Below are 17581 nucleotides of genomic sequence, written 5' to 3'. Positions count from 1 at the left end.
GCTTGACTTGATTCAAAATATTCGGATTCGAAATTTGATTTGAGATTGATCGAGCCTTAATAACCTAAGTTCAAGCTTCACTTAATAAAAAATAGGTAAAACTCGAGATCAACTCGAATATCAACTGAGTCATACTTGAACTCGAGTTCAAATTAAGAATCAAGCTTTAACTTACTAATAATATATATATTAATATATATATATCATAAATAAAATAATATTATTAAAAATATATAAAAATTTGAATAGACTCATGAACTTTTGAGCTGAATATCTTGCTATTCGATCTTGATTCGAAAAATTATTCGAGATACTCGAGCTCGAATAACTTGTAAGTAGCTTAACTTGTTTGCATTTTTACTACCAATTACAGCTTAATCTAACTTGTATGTCAATGAAGAAGTTGCCAACCAACACCTCTTTTATTCGTGTTGAGGTTAAGTCATGGATCATCCGTTTATGTCTTATAAATGTTCCACATAATAGGACATATATTATCTTAGTCTTCGGTTCCAGCATGAACATGAAAAAGATCCAAATTGTTTGCGACCTATTATAGGGGTCTTACCACCTCAACCAATATCCTTGGGATTCATGCTTAGCAGCTCTCGAGATGATAAGAATACCGATGTGAGCTTTGAAAATTGACCTCATCAGGAGGTCGATCTCATCAAAAAGTTGAAGGTTGATCTCATCAGAAAGCCAACCTCATTGAGAGGCTGACAGTTGAGCTCACTGTAAGTCCAATCTCATCATAAGTCCGACCTCATTTTTGCCGAACACGTAACAATAGATTATTATTATCTGAGTTAAATGCTACATCGGCCCATGATCGATGTACCTCTCTAGTAACATCGACCCATGACCGATCTGTCTCTCCAGTATTATCTGTTAATCGATAGTCTAGAACTACCAATAAACGAAACGTGCACCATGATTTACTTCTGATCTCCTTCATCTTGCTCCGATTAGTAGTTGAGCAGCTGAACCTCAAGCATGGCTGCTATGCTACTCGGTCGGATTACATCAAGTCACGTTATCTAGGAGCCATATCCTGAGTAATCAGTTGTGCATACCATGAAGTCATTAATTATGCCGCACATATGGAAGGCCCACCATCGCGGCCACCTATGCACCGAACGAAAGGCACACTCACCGTCAGTGTCAAAGGGATGGTCTGTACTACTCAGTACGATCAAGAAATCAGGAATGGTTTTCCTCTTGACCATCGTACAAGTGATCAAAGTAGTAGCAAAGATCATTTATCTAAAAAATCGTCTAATAATCAGACACTGTTTGGCCTTTTGATCATTCCTTTTTTTATTTAACAGTTCAAATTATCCCGTACTAAATTGATCATGATAATGATATCTGATTGAAGTAAAATTTTGATAGTGTGCTGCAAATATCATCGAGATCATCATTATAAATTTTTGGATTCATCGGTGGTCTCTATCTATCAGATCATGATGCAGTCATTCGTGACCGTCGAAATTAAATTTTATTGATTGACATAGCTAGGGCTATCGAATTGAGGCGGTCTTTTGTGATGATAATTTAACGATAATTATTTACATAATGAACGATGGATTTTAAATTTTAAAATTATATCATATTCAGAGAAAAATAGAAAAAAATTTATAGATTATTAGCGATGGCAAATGTCGCCACTAATACGCTTTCTACCGTCGCTAATAAGTTTAATAAATAAAAAAAAAATTATTAGAGACGGCGATAACCGTCGTTAATACTCTTTTCATGATCGCTAATAAGTTTAATAAATATTTTTTTATGACTAAATCCATCACTAATAGTGCCGTCGCTAATATTCTTTTCATCATCGCTAATAAATTTAATAAATAATTTAATAAATTATTATCGATGAAAGTTTTGCCATCCGTAATGCCATCGCTAATACCCTTTATTAGCGACGATGAAAATTTCATTGCTAATGACCGTCGCTAATACCTTAATTTCTTATAGTGAATACTATATTGGCCTATGACTAATGTACCTCTCGAGTAATGTCGGCCCATGACTAACCTATTTTTTCAGTATTATCTGCTAATCGACAGTCCAGAACTGTCAATAAGCAGAATACGCACCTCGATTTGCTTTCGATCTCCTTCATCTTGTTCTGATTAGTGGCCGAGCAGCAGAACCTCAAGTGTGGCCATCATGCTATTCGATCGGATCACATCAAGTCATGTTATCTAGGAGTCATATCCTAAGCGATCAGCTATGCACGGTGATGAGATACCGTAAAGTCATTAATTATCTCACACATACAGTAAGATCCATCGTCATGACCACCTACACGTCGAACAAAAGGCACACCCACCATCAGAGTCAGAAGGATAACCTGTACTGCTCAGTATGACCAAGAAACTGAGAATGGACTTTCTCTCTCTCTCGACCTCAATCTCTCTATAACTAGAGGTAAGAAGGGACTCTCTAAGTACGCAGAAAAAATACAGGCACCAAAGCTCTGCCTCTCCTGCTCCTTCATCTGTTGAGCTAGAAATCGATCATTGAAGCATCGAAGGGTCTTCATCGAAGTAACCTCCGGTCAGAATTTATTTTGCAGGTCGTATTGTCACTTCCAGATGCCATCGGTCGGTCTTTTCATTCAGCTCCAGTTAATCCAGTCTCTGTCCAGTTTCTAGTTCAACAAATTATAAGCTCTTGTTTTTATCCTTGGCTCTTTTGTCTGTGCTTTTTTTTTTTGATGAACGAATATTTTTTTTAATTTTTTATTATTTGATATTTAGATACGATGATCCGACTATCCGACGGGCGCAACACGACCCATTATTATTTGTTTTGTATTTTTCCTGGGAAGGTTGGAGGGGTGGTTGGAGGATCCATTGTATAAGTGCATTTATGCATGGTTTGACCACCTGGATACCTTGCAATTAGGATCACCACGTAGATAATATAAAGTTGCAACTAACGAACTTAAAATTTCATTACCTAATATCATTTAATTGTGCTCGATAATTACAATTTGATATATCTATTTTTTTTGATAAAAAAAATATATTTTTTTTGCATGTACTTGAGTGCCTTAATGGACTAGATGGCCTCAATTGTGACCACACAAGATCCATTTCGTAGTATTCACAATTTTTTTTTTCAAAGTGGGCTAGGTTGAGTACTGTAGAAAGAAAAAATTGAGATTTAGTTGGTATGGATTGGACTGGATCTCATATTTTATAATATTTTATATTATATAGCTCAAGAGATATCTGGTTGATGGATAAATTTTTTATACACTGCAGACGGCGTCAAAAATTCAATATAGAGAATATTATCTTATCCGATTGATCTACGTAATCATTACTTTTCAACATATATTTAATATCAGCATATTATTTTTTTTATTTAAAAATTTTATATGATAAAAATATCTTTATCTTTTACAAAAAATTATGACATCATGTGACAAATTATATTCCAGAATATCATAATATAGTCCAAGATTTTATAATATAAAAGAGATATTTTTGTCCAACCACTTTCCAACATTCATTTAATATCTGCAGATGGATATTTTTATTTAAAAATTTTAAATAATAAAAATATTTTTATTCTTTAAAAAAAATTATGACATCCTGCGTTATATTATGACATTGTATATTATATTATGACATCCCGTAGATAAAAATTATAATTTTTTGAATGCATAATAACATGAACGTAAAATATTATAATTTTATTAAAATATAAAAATATTTTTATTATATAAAATTTTAAATAAAAAATTAATTTATCAATTTTAAATATATATTAAAAAATAATAATTATATGTATCAATCGGATACAGCTACGTATCTTACATCAGATTTTCTGCACGGCTCGCGGTGCATAAAGAATTTGCCTTGGTTGGTGGATCTAATCTAGTTTCTTTTTCTAAGATTTTCAGCTCAATCGAATATTCAAACAGCCGCTAATGATTCTCCCGCCCACTACAGGACGCGCATGGATGTCACCTCATAAACGAGTCCTATTAAATGATTCCATTAAATGTCTGACCGACCTCGGCACTGACCCCACCACTCCAGCTATTCCAGCCACGCGTTGACTTTTTAATAGATATTTATTGAAAATAAAGATACTTTTCCCCAATATTTTCCCCAACTGTTCCCCATCGGGTCCACCGGTTCACAACAGAACCCATTGAGCCGGCTTCCGTCCTGGTTTCCACCTTTTCTTCCGCCCAGGGGGCTTAGTAGTACATCGTCCAATAAAAAAAAAAATTTCCAGAAAAGAAAAATAAAGTTTAAAATAGGAGAACAACCCATTTGTCTATCCGACCCTAGGGTTTGGGACCTCGGAGGTTTACCCACACATTCTTCTGCCTTCTACTCCCATTTCCTCTATCCGAATCGAGAGCCATGGCTTCGCTCTCGAGCCCCATCGCCTCTTCCTTGGCCTCCCAATCCCAATCGCCTCAAGAAAACCACCTCTACTCGATCCAATCTCGACCCACTCTGCTCTCAGCTCGATCTCTCAAGAAGTCTCTTCCATTGACCGGAGTTCGAAGGACCGCTTCTTGTTCCTCTTCGACTCACTCCCCAATCGTCTGCAAAGCCGTTTCTACGAAGCCCCAGACGGAGATCGAAGGCCTTAACATCGCTGAAGATGTCAGTCAGGTACTAGAAAGCGATTCATTGATCTCTTATTTTAATTCGATTTGTGATGTGAATTAATTCTTTCATTTGCGAAATCTTACCTGGAATCGATAATTTTGTTCTTTTTTTTCAAAGTTATTTAGAAGCATCTGGTTTAGCGTTTAATTGGTGTTCTCTGGTTCATTAGTAGTGACTGTGAATGAGAAATTATTGGTTTGTTTATGATGATCAGAAATGTCTGAAAAATTCCAAAATTAGTAAAAATTATGTATTTTCAGGTGAGCAACGATAATTGCTTTATTGCATCTGTCTTACAGTTCAACCAACAGTATTTGGTTCTTTCTCTTGCTTCCATATGAACTAGTTGGCTGAATATTTTTCAGAATTGTAATGAAAAAAGGAAATATATTTTGGCAATGAAAAATTTGACGAAACATCTGTACTGATGGAGATCTGATAGTTTGACAACTATCTGAAAGTGTACTTAGGTCAATACATTTCAAGATATGCTCGTTCATAGTGGATGGATAGGTCAAACATATTGTGAAAAAAGCTGATGCTTATTTAGTGATGTTTCTCAAGTCATTTAATTAAACATTTGAGCTTCATAGCCTTTTAAATGCCAGTTTACTAATATAAATTTGAGAACTTTCTTTCTAATTTATCATTTTTTATTATTGGATAGCATATCTGTAAAAATTGTGTTTATTGAACTTATCATTCTTTACAATGAAGGATGTTCCTACCAAAAATTTGGTGCATCAAGTTCTCAATCAGAACTTAGATGCACCAATTACTTCATCGAACTGCCTGTTGGTTGTCATCATCTTGGAACTTGGAGTTTGATGAGTTGATATTGTTCTCATCAAGAAAATAACTGAAAAATATGCAACATCTTCCCCCTCACTCCCTCAACCTCATCGAACTTCCTATTGTTTGTCATCATCTTGGAACTTGTGAGTTTGATGAGTGGATTTTCATTCTTATAAAGAAAAGAACTAAAAATATATTACCTCTTGCAAACCCAACCCCCCTCCCCCCAACCCAACAAAAAAAAAAAAAAAACCCTATTTGTATAACATGAATCTTATCATCTTAGTACCCTTTGGATTTATAGATAATTGATAGATTAATGCATCCTTTAAATTCTTTATGATTATTTCTTTTCTCTTGTCATTTCTGTTTTCTTAATAAATTCTACCTTATTCATTAAACTGAGTTCTGTAATTTCTCATCAGCTAGGCCCAAGTCAATTTTGAAATCCATCCTCCTTCACCCCAATGTCATGTAGGAACTTATTTATCTCCCTGAACTGACTTCTATAGTTGCAGAGAGAGGTAATTGATGTGCCTCTATTGGTCTGACTCCATCCAACTAGTATGATATCCTCCTCCTCTACCAAAACCAATCTTGACCCCTGTCCAGAACCTATGAGTTGTAATTAGGAGGAATGCAGATGATATTAGCATATGCAATAAATTGGCTGACCAGCAAAGTCTCCTTCCTAAGATAAGATACATGGCAGTGGAAACAGCTTTTATAAAGAATTAGGTCTGATCTGATGCCAACAAATTCAGCAGATTAGGGGTCACTGAATTGCTATAACACCCAAAAAATGGTTCCTCGAGTACCGTAGAGCAAGGTTTTGAATCCCGTGAAACAGGGATGTCCAGGTTTTTTCATGAAATGGGACGCCCTGCTATCCCATCTCGTCCTTTTTTCCTTTTTTTTTTTCATTTCTTCCTTCTTTCCTCCCTTTTTCTTTACCTTTTGTTATTTCCTTTTCCATCTTTCTTTTTCTTATCCCTTCCTTCCTTTCTTTTCTTTTCCTTCTTTCTCTTTCCTTTTTTCCTTCATTTATCCTTTTCATTCTTTTTCTTCTTCCTTCCTTTTTTTCTTCTTCTTTCCTTTCACTTTTCCTTTCCTTCATCTTTCCTTCCATTCTTTCTTTTCTATTTTCTTCTTCTTTACCTGCATGGATGAGTTTCAAAGTTGACAATGTCCCAATCCAATTTTCTTAGAGGAATAGGATGGGACAGCCAGGATGCCTCCCATCCCGTTAGATGGGGCATCTGTCTGATCATAGAAATGGAGCATCTGCCTTGAGAGATAGGCTAGTTTGTTAGCAGTAATCTAATAATCAACTACAGGAACCAGCTTGCTTGAGGCTGTGAAAGAAGGGAATGCACCAAATTGGATAGCTGAAAAGACTATATCAAGTCCTCTATGGTGGGGGTGACAAAGCTTTAATAAGAATGTTAAAACGCAGAAAGGGAAAAACTGTTGTTATGGATTAGTTTCAGTTCTTCAACTTTTGTGCAATTCCACTGGATTCATATGTGCCTGTTGTTAAAGATGCTCATAAATAAAAGACAAGTACATACATCCAGGTGTCATGACCTTGAGATGCTATGTAGCCCTTCAAATTAACACCATAATGCTTCTTATCATTTCAACACTGATGCTTGAAGATCTCATTTATGATAAAGCAGATGAGTTTATGTCTGGACTTTCTTCACAATCCATCACATTATACTTTGTTGCTGAAATGGATCTTGATGATTCCCGAAGTGTTTATGTCACTACTTTCTTGCAGCTTATAGGGAAGACCCCAATGGTATATCTAAATAATATTGTGAAGGGATGTGTTGCAAATATTGCTGCCAAGCTTGAGATTATGGAGCCATGTTGCAGTGTTAAAGACAGGTAAATTTTATCTTTTTCCACTTGTTGTATGAATTTTTAATCAAACAGACTATGTGTGAATTTTTAATCAAACTGACTAAATATGTATTATCTAATATTTTTGAACTTATCACAGGATAGGCAACAGTATGATAGCTGATGCCGAGGAGAAGGGGCTGATAACTCCTGGAAAGGTAACTATTGAAATAAAAAAAAATTGCAGTAGTTGGCTGAAGATCAGATAATAACTTTGGTTTTGGCAAAACACGCTAGTTGCTGATTCTAGATGATTTACTTTTGCACCTTCAATCTTTTAGAAGGAAAAAAAATAAAGGTTGTGAACATTGGCTTCGTTGTTTCTTTGATCTCTCTTTTTTTCTCTTAGAATATCTGGCACCTGAAAGTTCATGAAAGGATATATAACCTATTCTTCTTCGTCTACTTTCAGATCACCATAACTATCATCATCATCATTATCATTTGAATTCTTATGATTTATTTATTATTGAGCTTCTATCTTTGAACTTCCTGTTTCAAGAGTATTCTGGTGGAACCGACAAGTGGGAACACAGGCATTGGTCTTGCCTTTATTGCTGCTGCTAAAGGATATAAACTAATCCTGACAATGCCTGCATCAATGAGCATTGAAAGACGAGTTCTGTTTAAAGCTTTCGGGGCAGAACTTGTCCTTACAGATTCTGCCAAGGGCATGAAGGGAGCAGTTCAAAAGGCTGAAGAGATTTTAAAGAACACACCTAATGCCTACATGCTTCAGCAGTTTGATAATCCTGCAAATCCAAAGGTGAAACAGAATGGTACCCAGGTTGCTGTCTTTTCTGTATGGCCTTGTATAGAACATTCCTGACTGTTTCTCTCTGGTTCTTCATGTCTTTGATGCAGATACACTATGAGACTACTGGTCCAGAAATCTGGGAAGATACAAGAGGGAAGGTGGACATATTTATAGCTGGAATTGGAACTGGTGGAACCATATCTGGTGTTGGGAGTTTCTTGAAGGGAAAAAATCCTAAAATAAAGGTGCATCATGTCTTTCTAATTCTGTGGTTTATTTATCATTTGTAATTCATAATTCTCATTACATGTTTTCTAAGTTCTTCAGGTTATTGGAATTGAGCCTGCTGAAAGCAATATACTTTCAGGGGGAAAGCCAGGTATAAGCTAAGAGCAAGAGCATTTGTTTTACTTCTTCCCCTTTCTCTCCTACTTATTTCTGGTGTCTTACTTTTGCAGGCCCTCACAAGATTCAAGGCATTGGGGCAGGTTTTGTACCAAGGAATTTAGACCTTGAAGTAGTAGACGAAATTCTAGAGGTTCGAGCTTGTTTTATTCCTTATATGCCTTATTATAAATAGATCTCGTGCATACTGAATATAATTTCAATCTGTTTCATACCATCAAAATGATTTTAAAATCTAAATTTTCGCACATGCCAAACTGCAGTCAGTTTTTTCCATTGTGTTCATCTATATCCCCATCTCATCAGCTTCCTTTCTTTTGTGCAATTTTGGGCCTGAGCACGTTCCTAATTGCCCTTTACAAAATGGTGCTTCTGTCCCTTGACACATGGATGAAAGATGTTAAATCTGTCGCAAACTGTTTATCTCTGCTTGCACTTTGTTGATACTGAAACACTAATATCGAATATAAACATATAATCCCTTGATTTTCAAGCTATACTTTGCTCCTCATCCTGCTATTCTCCCTATAGCCCCATCAGATACAAGCAGAAAAAGGTTAATTGTATCTTTGAATACTGTCTCTTTGCTACTTTGTATCCTGTTCATATTTCTAGTTCCAAAGGGTTGATGTATACCTCATCTTTGTCCTTGATACGAGTGTGTGAACTATATTTTTCATATCAACAATTCTTTTGCTCTCACTTGTGCAGACCCAAATTTTCATACGAAACGTGTTTTGTAATTTGTTTATTTTAATTGAATTGGTGTTATTAGCAATTTTTATCATATATTATGCAAACTCCGTCAAGAGAATCTTAGTGGACAGCTTGCTAATTGGATAATGTGAAAACAGACACATCCTTAGTTCACAGACTATTTTAAAGAAATTGCATTTAAGTTGGTTGGCTTGGGGGATATTGGGGTGGGAGGGAGGAGGTTTAGAAGGAACATCTATGTTAGCTTCCAGAAAGGCCTCCTTGACAGATCAAAGCAACCCATGTTACTCTTAGAATCAAAATTTTGACTCATACTGACTCTACCTAGATTTTAGCATATGAAAGGCTCATAAATTTCAAATTGTGGAAACGACCCTCTATATACTTCTTATTGGCGGAACCATGTGTATGGTACAGTCATACCATCCTGTTCTGGTGGTTTTTGAAATTATGATCTGTATGCAGGAAGATCTTTCATTAATTAGTACAAAGCATGTTGACCGGTAGATATCTTTCCTTCACAATTTAGTTTTCTCCGGTGAAGTGTCTGGAGATAGTTTCAATTTAGTTTTCTGAGAACAGCTAGATGTTGGAAACAAGCACGTAATAGCAAAGGTCCAGTGATAAAATTATCACATATTAAAAGACAGTTTATGGATTATTCAGTGGAAAAGAGTACAAACTAGTCCAAGGTTCTCTCTATGGTTTTCGATGAAATCCTTACTAGTTTCTGCATGTTTAATCTTTTAAGCAGTTGTTTCCTGTTTCTTGCTTTGGGAAGCTTTCCTAACCTTTATTTCTTCCTTCCCAGTCCTCGTTTATATACTGTTTGTTGCATGTGTTTCCTGCTGTGGCTTTTGTAACACTAAGCACTACAAAGAATTTTGGCATTAGAATTTGTACTCTGCTTATAATAAGTTATATCTTGTTATCATAATATTTTATAAGGTAGGCAGTCTATAGAAGACACATGGGCTTCAAGCTATGTTGATATGCTATCTATTTGAAAGAAATTCCATTTTTTGGGTCTCTATGGTGATGATGAAACATTCAGAAGCATAGAAGGGCTTTCTTATGGGGCAACATGTGCAACTTTTTTAAAAATTAGACTAAGCAAGAAGGAAAAAGGTTCTCATGTGGGAGGCGATAGAAAATTTGGTTGAAGTCTAGGGCCATGTTAGCTACTAACCTTCATTAAATGCTCCAAGATTATTTTGTCCCTAGATTAATAAATACCCTGTTTGGTTGAAGTTTTGGAGGTTAGTGTGATAAGTTGGGGAAAAAGGTGTGCAAGTAAGAAAGAGAAGTGAGGGTAGTAGAGCACACAAGGGGTTGACATTATTTCACCCTCTTGAGTGAAATAATATTTATCTGATGAAGTTACCTTTTTGATGTTGATTGACCAACTTTAGTCCATGTAAAAAGTTGCCCTGCTTGGGGGTTTAGTGGGATAACCCAACTTTAACCCCAAGATAACCTGCAACCAAACGCTGTCTGGGAGTTATCTTTGTGACATTCTGTGGAAAGAGTCTTAGGTTCTTCCAGTGTTCACTTGCTATAGGGTTGAAACTTGGCTGGACCAGTTCGGGCTTTAGTTAGGCTTAGACTGGGCCCAAAGGTGTCCTTTTTTTTTATATTATTTTTAAGCCTTTAGGTTGGGCTTTGGCCCCAAAAAAGTTCCCAACCGTAGGCCTGAATATCATTCAAGCCCAGAAGCCTAGTTAAGCCTGTTCAAATTAAACTTGATTTGGCTGAAATGTTGTGTCCAACTTGAATAGCCCTGACTGGGCTGAAAGTCCTAGCCTAAGCCATGCATCCTCGTCCAATTTTGATTAGACGCTCTCTGAGACGTGCATGGCTCCACTTCTTGCCATGTGCTCCTTTGGAGGACAAACTTCCCTTCCATATCTTTGCTAGAGGCTTCAGTACCAATCCCTCTCCCCATGCTATATCTTGATCCCTGATGATGGCTGCCGTGATTGACTCCAAGAGAGCCCCCATCTCCAAGCTCTTGGTCTTCCCCATCCACAAACCTTCACTGCCATACCCCTTTCCACCAAGAGCCAAAACATTGCGGATGATAGGACAATTGACATCAACTGCCACCTTGACACCTCCCCAGTCTCTGCTGCTGCAGCCATCATGGTGGATTTGGGTAGAGGTTTTGCTTTTAGTTGGGGGCGCCTGTTTGAATAGGTGAGATCCTGATACCTTGCTAAGCTCCTGTGAGCTTTCTTCATTCACTCAGCTTTGGTCGTAGGAATTGGGATCTGAAGAGGAGGCAAGGAAAGAAAGGAGTAGAGAACATGAAGGGTTAGGATTAGTGAACTGGGGCAAGGCAGCTGGTGGGGAGAGAGAGAGTTGGGAGGGCTGAGGGTTTAGGTTTAGGATTTGGTTTAGTTTAGCCAGTTTGTTGTTTAAGGTTATGGGTTCTGGCCCGGTTGGGCTCCCAAAACTAGGTCTAGTGGGATGGGGTTTTGGCCTCAGGCTTTGGGCCAAGCCCGTGCTGGGCCATCCATGGACCTGAATTGGGCCTGAAATTTGATTGGGTCCTATCCTACTAGCCCATGCCCAACCCGAACGTTAGTTCGAGTAGGCCCAAAGCCCGACTTGAAGCCAGCCAACTTGACAGGCCTTTGGTCAGCTTGGGCCCATTTTGAACCTAATTTGTTAAGTGGTAGTTGCATCTGAATGTAGTTTAATCATGGGAAGGTGGGAGTTTAGTGGAATTACATGACCTATTGTATTATATGGTGGAGGTGGAAGGTATGCGCTGGGAAAGATGGATATCTCGAGGATGATTGGTTCTATTTGCTGTGTGGAGATGCAGTTGTTGTTATCATTGATGACGGTAGACGATGATGGAAGAATGCATCTTTAGAATGTCTAGCTGAGGGAAGTTTCTGGCTGATAAACTTGCTAGTGAAGAAGCATCAATGCAATTTAATAATGATTGTGGTTCTTTCGATGATGAGTGTTGATTTCTGTTGATGAGACATGTGGAATGATATGATTTCATATTTTTTTCCTTATTGTCCAATCTTTTGTTACCTTTGCTCTACATAATTCTTATGCCTTTTTTTGGGAAGAAGAAAGTAAGAAAATAAGAAATAAAGAAGGAAATATAGGACGAACATGGGAAAAAATGAATCAAAGATTATGGAAGTGGCTATGAAGAATATTTGGGCTACACAGCTCAACCCCTATCAGGCACTATGGTTTCATTTGCTTCTGTGTAGCATTTTAATATATCCATCCAGCAGCTAGTTTTGATGCTTACTAATGTTTTGTTTTTGTCATCTATGCATATTGGGTTACAGATATCCAGTGATGAAGCTGTTGAGACTGCAAAGCAGTTAGCTCTACAGGAAGGACTGCTGGTAAGTGTCATGTGTTTGCTTTCTGGATAAGGTCTGGCTAAAGCTTCACCATGCATCTGATTGATGATTATTCCCATGTCTTTTTGTGCTTCATGACATGCTAAAGATGATAATAAGTAGCATTGTATTTTTTTTCCCTGGTACATAGAGAGAAATGCCCACTAATACCTTTTCTCCAAATGTAACCTCAGTAGATTTGTTTTCCTGTAAATGTTGTGGACAGAACTTGAAAGATAAAAATGCTTTTAGATCATTATTTTCACTTTTGATGTGACTTCTTTCTTGTTATCAGAACTATGAATCTTTTCATCTCATTGCTTTTACATCTGGGTGGCAATGCATATTTGTGGAGTTAAACCTAGGTCAATCTCCATTGGCAATTCCCATATTGTGTTATGAAAAGAAACATACTTCCTTTTTCATAGGTTTTTCCCCCCTTTTCAGAGAAGAAAATATTTTTAGCTGTAATAATTAGCAAGTAAAAGATAGGATTTCGGGCTCAAGCTTTTAGTTTAAGAATATGTTTTTTCATGATTCAAATGCTCACAAATGTGCTGTGTCCATGGCTTCTAACAATAAGGATTCTAAGTGATACAATGGACATGTTAAACATACAAAGGATTGTTAATGCAAAAGTGGACAAAGGAAAGATAAACTTGTCATGTATGTTTTACTGTGTTTGTATAGTAATGTGGCATCAGATACATAATAACACAGACAATGGTGTGTGCTTATATGCATGCTTTAACTTATATCTTAATTTCTGATCTATGTATGCAGGTTGGCATATCTTCTGGAGCAGCAGCAGCTGCTGCTATGAAAGTTGCTGAGAGACCAGAAAATGCTGGGAAACTCATCGCGGTATGTTCATATTTTTTCAGCTCTCTAAATTGATAGTAGATGAGTAATGATATCAATGAATGCATAAGCAAGAACAGTAGGGGACAAATCCTCATACATAAAAAAGTTGACTTTTAATGGACCAGATGATGAATGGTGGAGGAGGAAAAAGAAAACTCTTTCGGATTTAGACAGGAGTTATTACTTGTAAAAGATGTGAGGAACTAAGAATATTCACATCTGAATCTAAAGCTGGAAACAAAAGGGTTGAGCTGAAATCCATCAGATCCCATGTTATGTTTCCTATGCTAATGCATGCATTCAAAGAAACATAGATGAGATGTGAGATATACATCCCCATTCATCACAAATGATTAAACAAATGAAAAAGATACATGGATAACAACAATGTACAGTGCTTGCCATTTAATTGTCAGATGACATTTTCCAAGGATATGCTAACAAATTTCTAAAAGAATAATGACCAATAATGTGGTTACCCCCAAGTTGTTTGATATTGTAGCATTTACACTCCTTAAAAAAATGTGATATCTTGTATTGTACTATTGTATGGAATGGTTGATATTTGATTGACCCTCATGGGGTTGATGTTGATGCAAAACTGCAAAAAACCACTTACGCGTTGCTCATGAATGAATATTCTGAGTTTTGAGTTGTGAACATCGCAGGTGTATTCTGACTAAACACAATACCGATCTTTCTTTTGCATACTGGCATGCCCTTCTCAAATCAGGTTCAATGCCTGCAAGTTGACTCATGTGCACTTTTCGTGCGATGACATACACAGACATGCACATGTTCAAGTATGCTATATGCATGTATTTACACACATATGCACTTACCAATACAAATAAATGTCTATACATACATTTGTACATGTCTGTAAATATGTATATGCATATGTATGCACATTAACAAAAACACATACAAACATACACTGCAAGTTGACTCGAGTACGCTTTTCATGTCACAACATACACAGACAGCACATGTTTGAGTATACCATACACATGTATATGCATACTTACACACTTACAAATACAAATAAATGTTTATACATTCATATGTATGCGTCTGTAAATATATATGTGCATATGTATGCACGTTAACATTAACACATTCAAAAGATACACGCGTGTGCGCACGCACACCCCAATTTAGATCATATGCTTGAGCATCCTTCGCAAGCCCAAAATTTATTTATATATTCGATTGGTTTCAGGTTGTCTTCCCAAGCTTTGGTGAGAGATACCTGTCCTCTGTTTTATTCCAGTCCATACGTGATGAATGCGAGAAGATGCAACCTGAACCCTGATCGGTACTTCTGGAATATTCGATGACAGCTGCCAATCAGATTTTCGTTCAAACTGTAACAAAAGAAAATTGAGTCTGCCAATGAAATAAAGGATCGGCAGTTTGCGCCTTTATCTGCCAAAATTTCTTGTTGTGATAAATATTGATGAAAGCAAATTAAAAAAAAAAAAAAACAGCTCAGTGTCACTCTCTTTTGGTAAAAATTTGCACCGTTTCTTGTTCATTTCTCGTACATTTGATTGTGGAATGATGCAGAGAGTTTTGGGTATACGAGCTGACGGTTCACCAGCCTCAGGATTCTGTTGTTCGCAAGCTGGCCTGCAGGGAAGGTGCCGTTTCAGTCTGTATACTTGTCTTTGTTCTCAGATTTCTGATCAATTTAAGTTGTTTTTCGCTTTAAGAATATGTGCCTATGATTGCAAGTTTAGAGTGATTTTTAAATTGCCCTCCAGCCTCATCTTCTTTCTTCACTCGCCTCCTCTCCCTGTGTAGTATAGGCAAAGGCAAATGAAGCTTTCATCTGCCCTATGTCGGTAGGTTAATCTGTCCATCATTTGCCCGGCCCTTCTTCGCTGATATTGTTTTGTCGTGGTCTTGTTCGGTTCTTAATCTTACCGATCTCTTGGCACACTGACAACGGCATACAATGTTTCCAGAGGAGCCTTTCCTCCTAATTTTCCTGGGAGGCAAGAAGAGTAGAAATAAGTCTGCCCGCATGTTTCTTTTCTTTTTTTTATTTTTTTGATAGAAACGGAGCATCCATTCATTGTCGGTATGAATATTATCAAAAAGATCAGAAAGGAGAATATCACGGAAAGATTATGGTACCATAGCTAAGTCGGTCCATAAAAGTTATTATGAATACTCAGTCATAAAGAAAGTCATTCAGTCCACAGCACTATTGACTTCTCGATAGATGTGCTTAATATCAATCGAGGAGCAACTCTGCATGAGATGCCAAATGTCATCGAGAAGAGGATGAGCAATTCCGACCGTCGATTGCTGCTGCAACCAATCGATGATCGTAGATGAATCATCTTCAATCATCAGTCTCTCCACATGCAGCTGCAATCTCATGAAGCAGACACCCGTCCAAGCCATCTGAAGCTGAGCTGTCGAAATAGTACAGTCAAATAGGTGACACCTACCAACCACCACAAATCTGGAGTCGGAGCCTTGGATGACAAAGCTAGCACCACCTCTGGGGCCTCTCATCCAACCTTCAAAATTGACCTTAAGAAAACTCGGGGGTGGGGGCTCCCAAGTGATGAACAACATATAGGTTGCCGCCTAAGCGATCGGGGAGTCCCAGATGTCCTGAGTAACTAAGGTCGAACCATCTACCATCACCTCCATAATCTTCCTGGCCTGGACCAATGCACGCTCCATAGTGAGTCTTGCCGGCTGCCATGACGCCTCAAAGGTTTCTTGGTTCCGAGCTAGCCAAATGTGATACGCTATATAAGCCACTCTGATCTCGAACTTTCTAGTAGAATCACTCTGTAAACTCCTCTGAAGCTCCTCCAGAAAAGACTATACAGGCTCTATAAAGGCACATGCCAACTGAGAAAACCCCGTCAGCGTTCAAACAGTCTGAGCTCTAGGACAATGGAATAAAGCATGATCCATCATCTCATCCTTAGTACATCTACTTGGACATAAGAGAGGAATGTCCATGCCCCGAGCCCATAGTATCACCCTGGTTGGGAGTCTGCACCAGGCCACCTTCCAGAGAAACAAGCGAATCCTCAGATGAATACACATCTTTCAAATCCAAGTTGCATCCATCCTCCTGTCAGTCGCCCTCCTGAACATCTGATAGAGGTCTTTCATCACAACCCTCAGAGTGCAAGCGGAACTCCAGACTCTAGTATTCGAACTTTCAAAAATAGAGATGGCCGTGGCAAGCACTCTCTCTGCTAAGGCCCGATCGAAAAATTGGGTCACCACATCAACTCGCCACCCAACCACCCCTCCGGCTGGAGGAGATCCGCAACTCGTATTGAGTCGATGGTCTCCATGCTAATAAAGATTAGCCATCAGATTATCGATAGATCGGCAATCCAAGAGTCATGAAGGAGGTTAATATCCCGTCCATCTCTCACCATCCATCTGACACGATCAAGCACAACCTGAGCCTATAAACAAATTTCCTTGCACATGAAAAAATCTTGCTGACTAGCTTGGATAACAGAACCAGCAGTCCAAGCATCATATCCATATTTGGCTTGCATCATCTCACTCCACATGAAGTTTGGCTGAAGCAATAGTCTGGTTGTGTGGCGAGCAATCAGGGTGTCACGCTGAGCCACCAGGGACTGAATCCCCAAACCACCCTCTCCAATTGGTTGGCAAACAACATCCCAAGGAAGAAGATGGACTCCACCACCACCTTGATGTGATCCCTAAAGAAAGTGTCAGAATTGCTGCTCAATCCTCGCCACCATAGCCTTCAGAATGATGGTGTGAGACATCAGATAGATTGGGATCGAACGGAGCATCGAGCAAACCAAGATGACCCTGCCCATTATGGATAAGCATCTGACCTGCTAGCCCTCAGGCGCCCATGAATGGAAACCTCAATCCCCATGCAGTCAGCTCTCCAGAGTCTCCGGCCTGTGATGGGCACTCCCAAGTAATGGCAAGCACCCGTCTGCTCGGCTATCTCCAACCTTTCTCTGATAATTTGCCTCAGCTGAGCCTTGGCCTTCAGACTGAAGTATAGGGCTGATTTAAGCAAATTCACCTTCTGACCCGAAGCATAGCAGTAGGTCTCCAAAATTCTCCCGAAA

General features: G+C 38.1%; 1 protein-coding gene across 2 annotated transcripts; it reads left to right on the top strand.

Moving 5' to 3' along the window:
* The first annotated feature begins 4303 nt into the window (after positions 1-4303).
* Positions 4304-15012, top strand: LOC105051492 (cysteine synthase). 2 transcript variants are annotated; one of them, XM_073243179.1, is made up of 11 exons: positions 4304-4655; positions 7231-7340; positions 7456-7513; positions 7858-8121; positions 8220-8357; positions 8440-8491; positions 8571-8650; positions 12555-12614; positions 13395-13475; positions 14144-14278; positions 14698-14912. In XM_073243179.1, the coding sequence occupies exons 1-10, from the start codon at positions 4398-4400 to the stop codon at positions 14156-14158; spliced, it is 1116 nt and encodes a 371-aa protein (XP_073099280.1). In that variant the 5' UTR covers positions 4304-4397; the 3' UTR covers positions 14159-14278; positions 14698-14912. The 2 variants fall into 2 exon arrangements, with proteins under 2 accessions (XP_073099280.1, XP_010930274.1); XM_010931972.4 differs by lacking the exon at positions 14144-14278 and having other exon boundaries at positions 4305-4655; positions 14698-15012.
* Positions 15013-17581: the final 2569 nt, after the last annotated feature.

Source organism: Elaeis guineensis, chromosome 9 (assembly GCF_000442705.2).
Source record: "Elaeis guineensis isolate ETL-2024a chromosome 9, EG11, whole genome shotgun sequence".
Lineage (NCBI taxonomy): Eukaryota > Viridiplantae > Streptophyta > Magnoliopsida > Arecales > Arecaceae > Elaeis > Elaeis guineensis.
The sequence above is the reverse complement of the archived record's forward strand: the minus strand, read 5'-3'. Positions and strand labels throughout refer to the sequence as shown.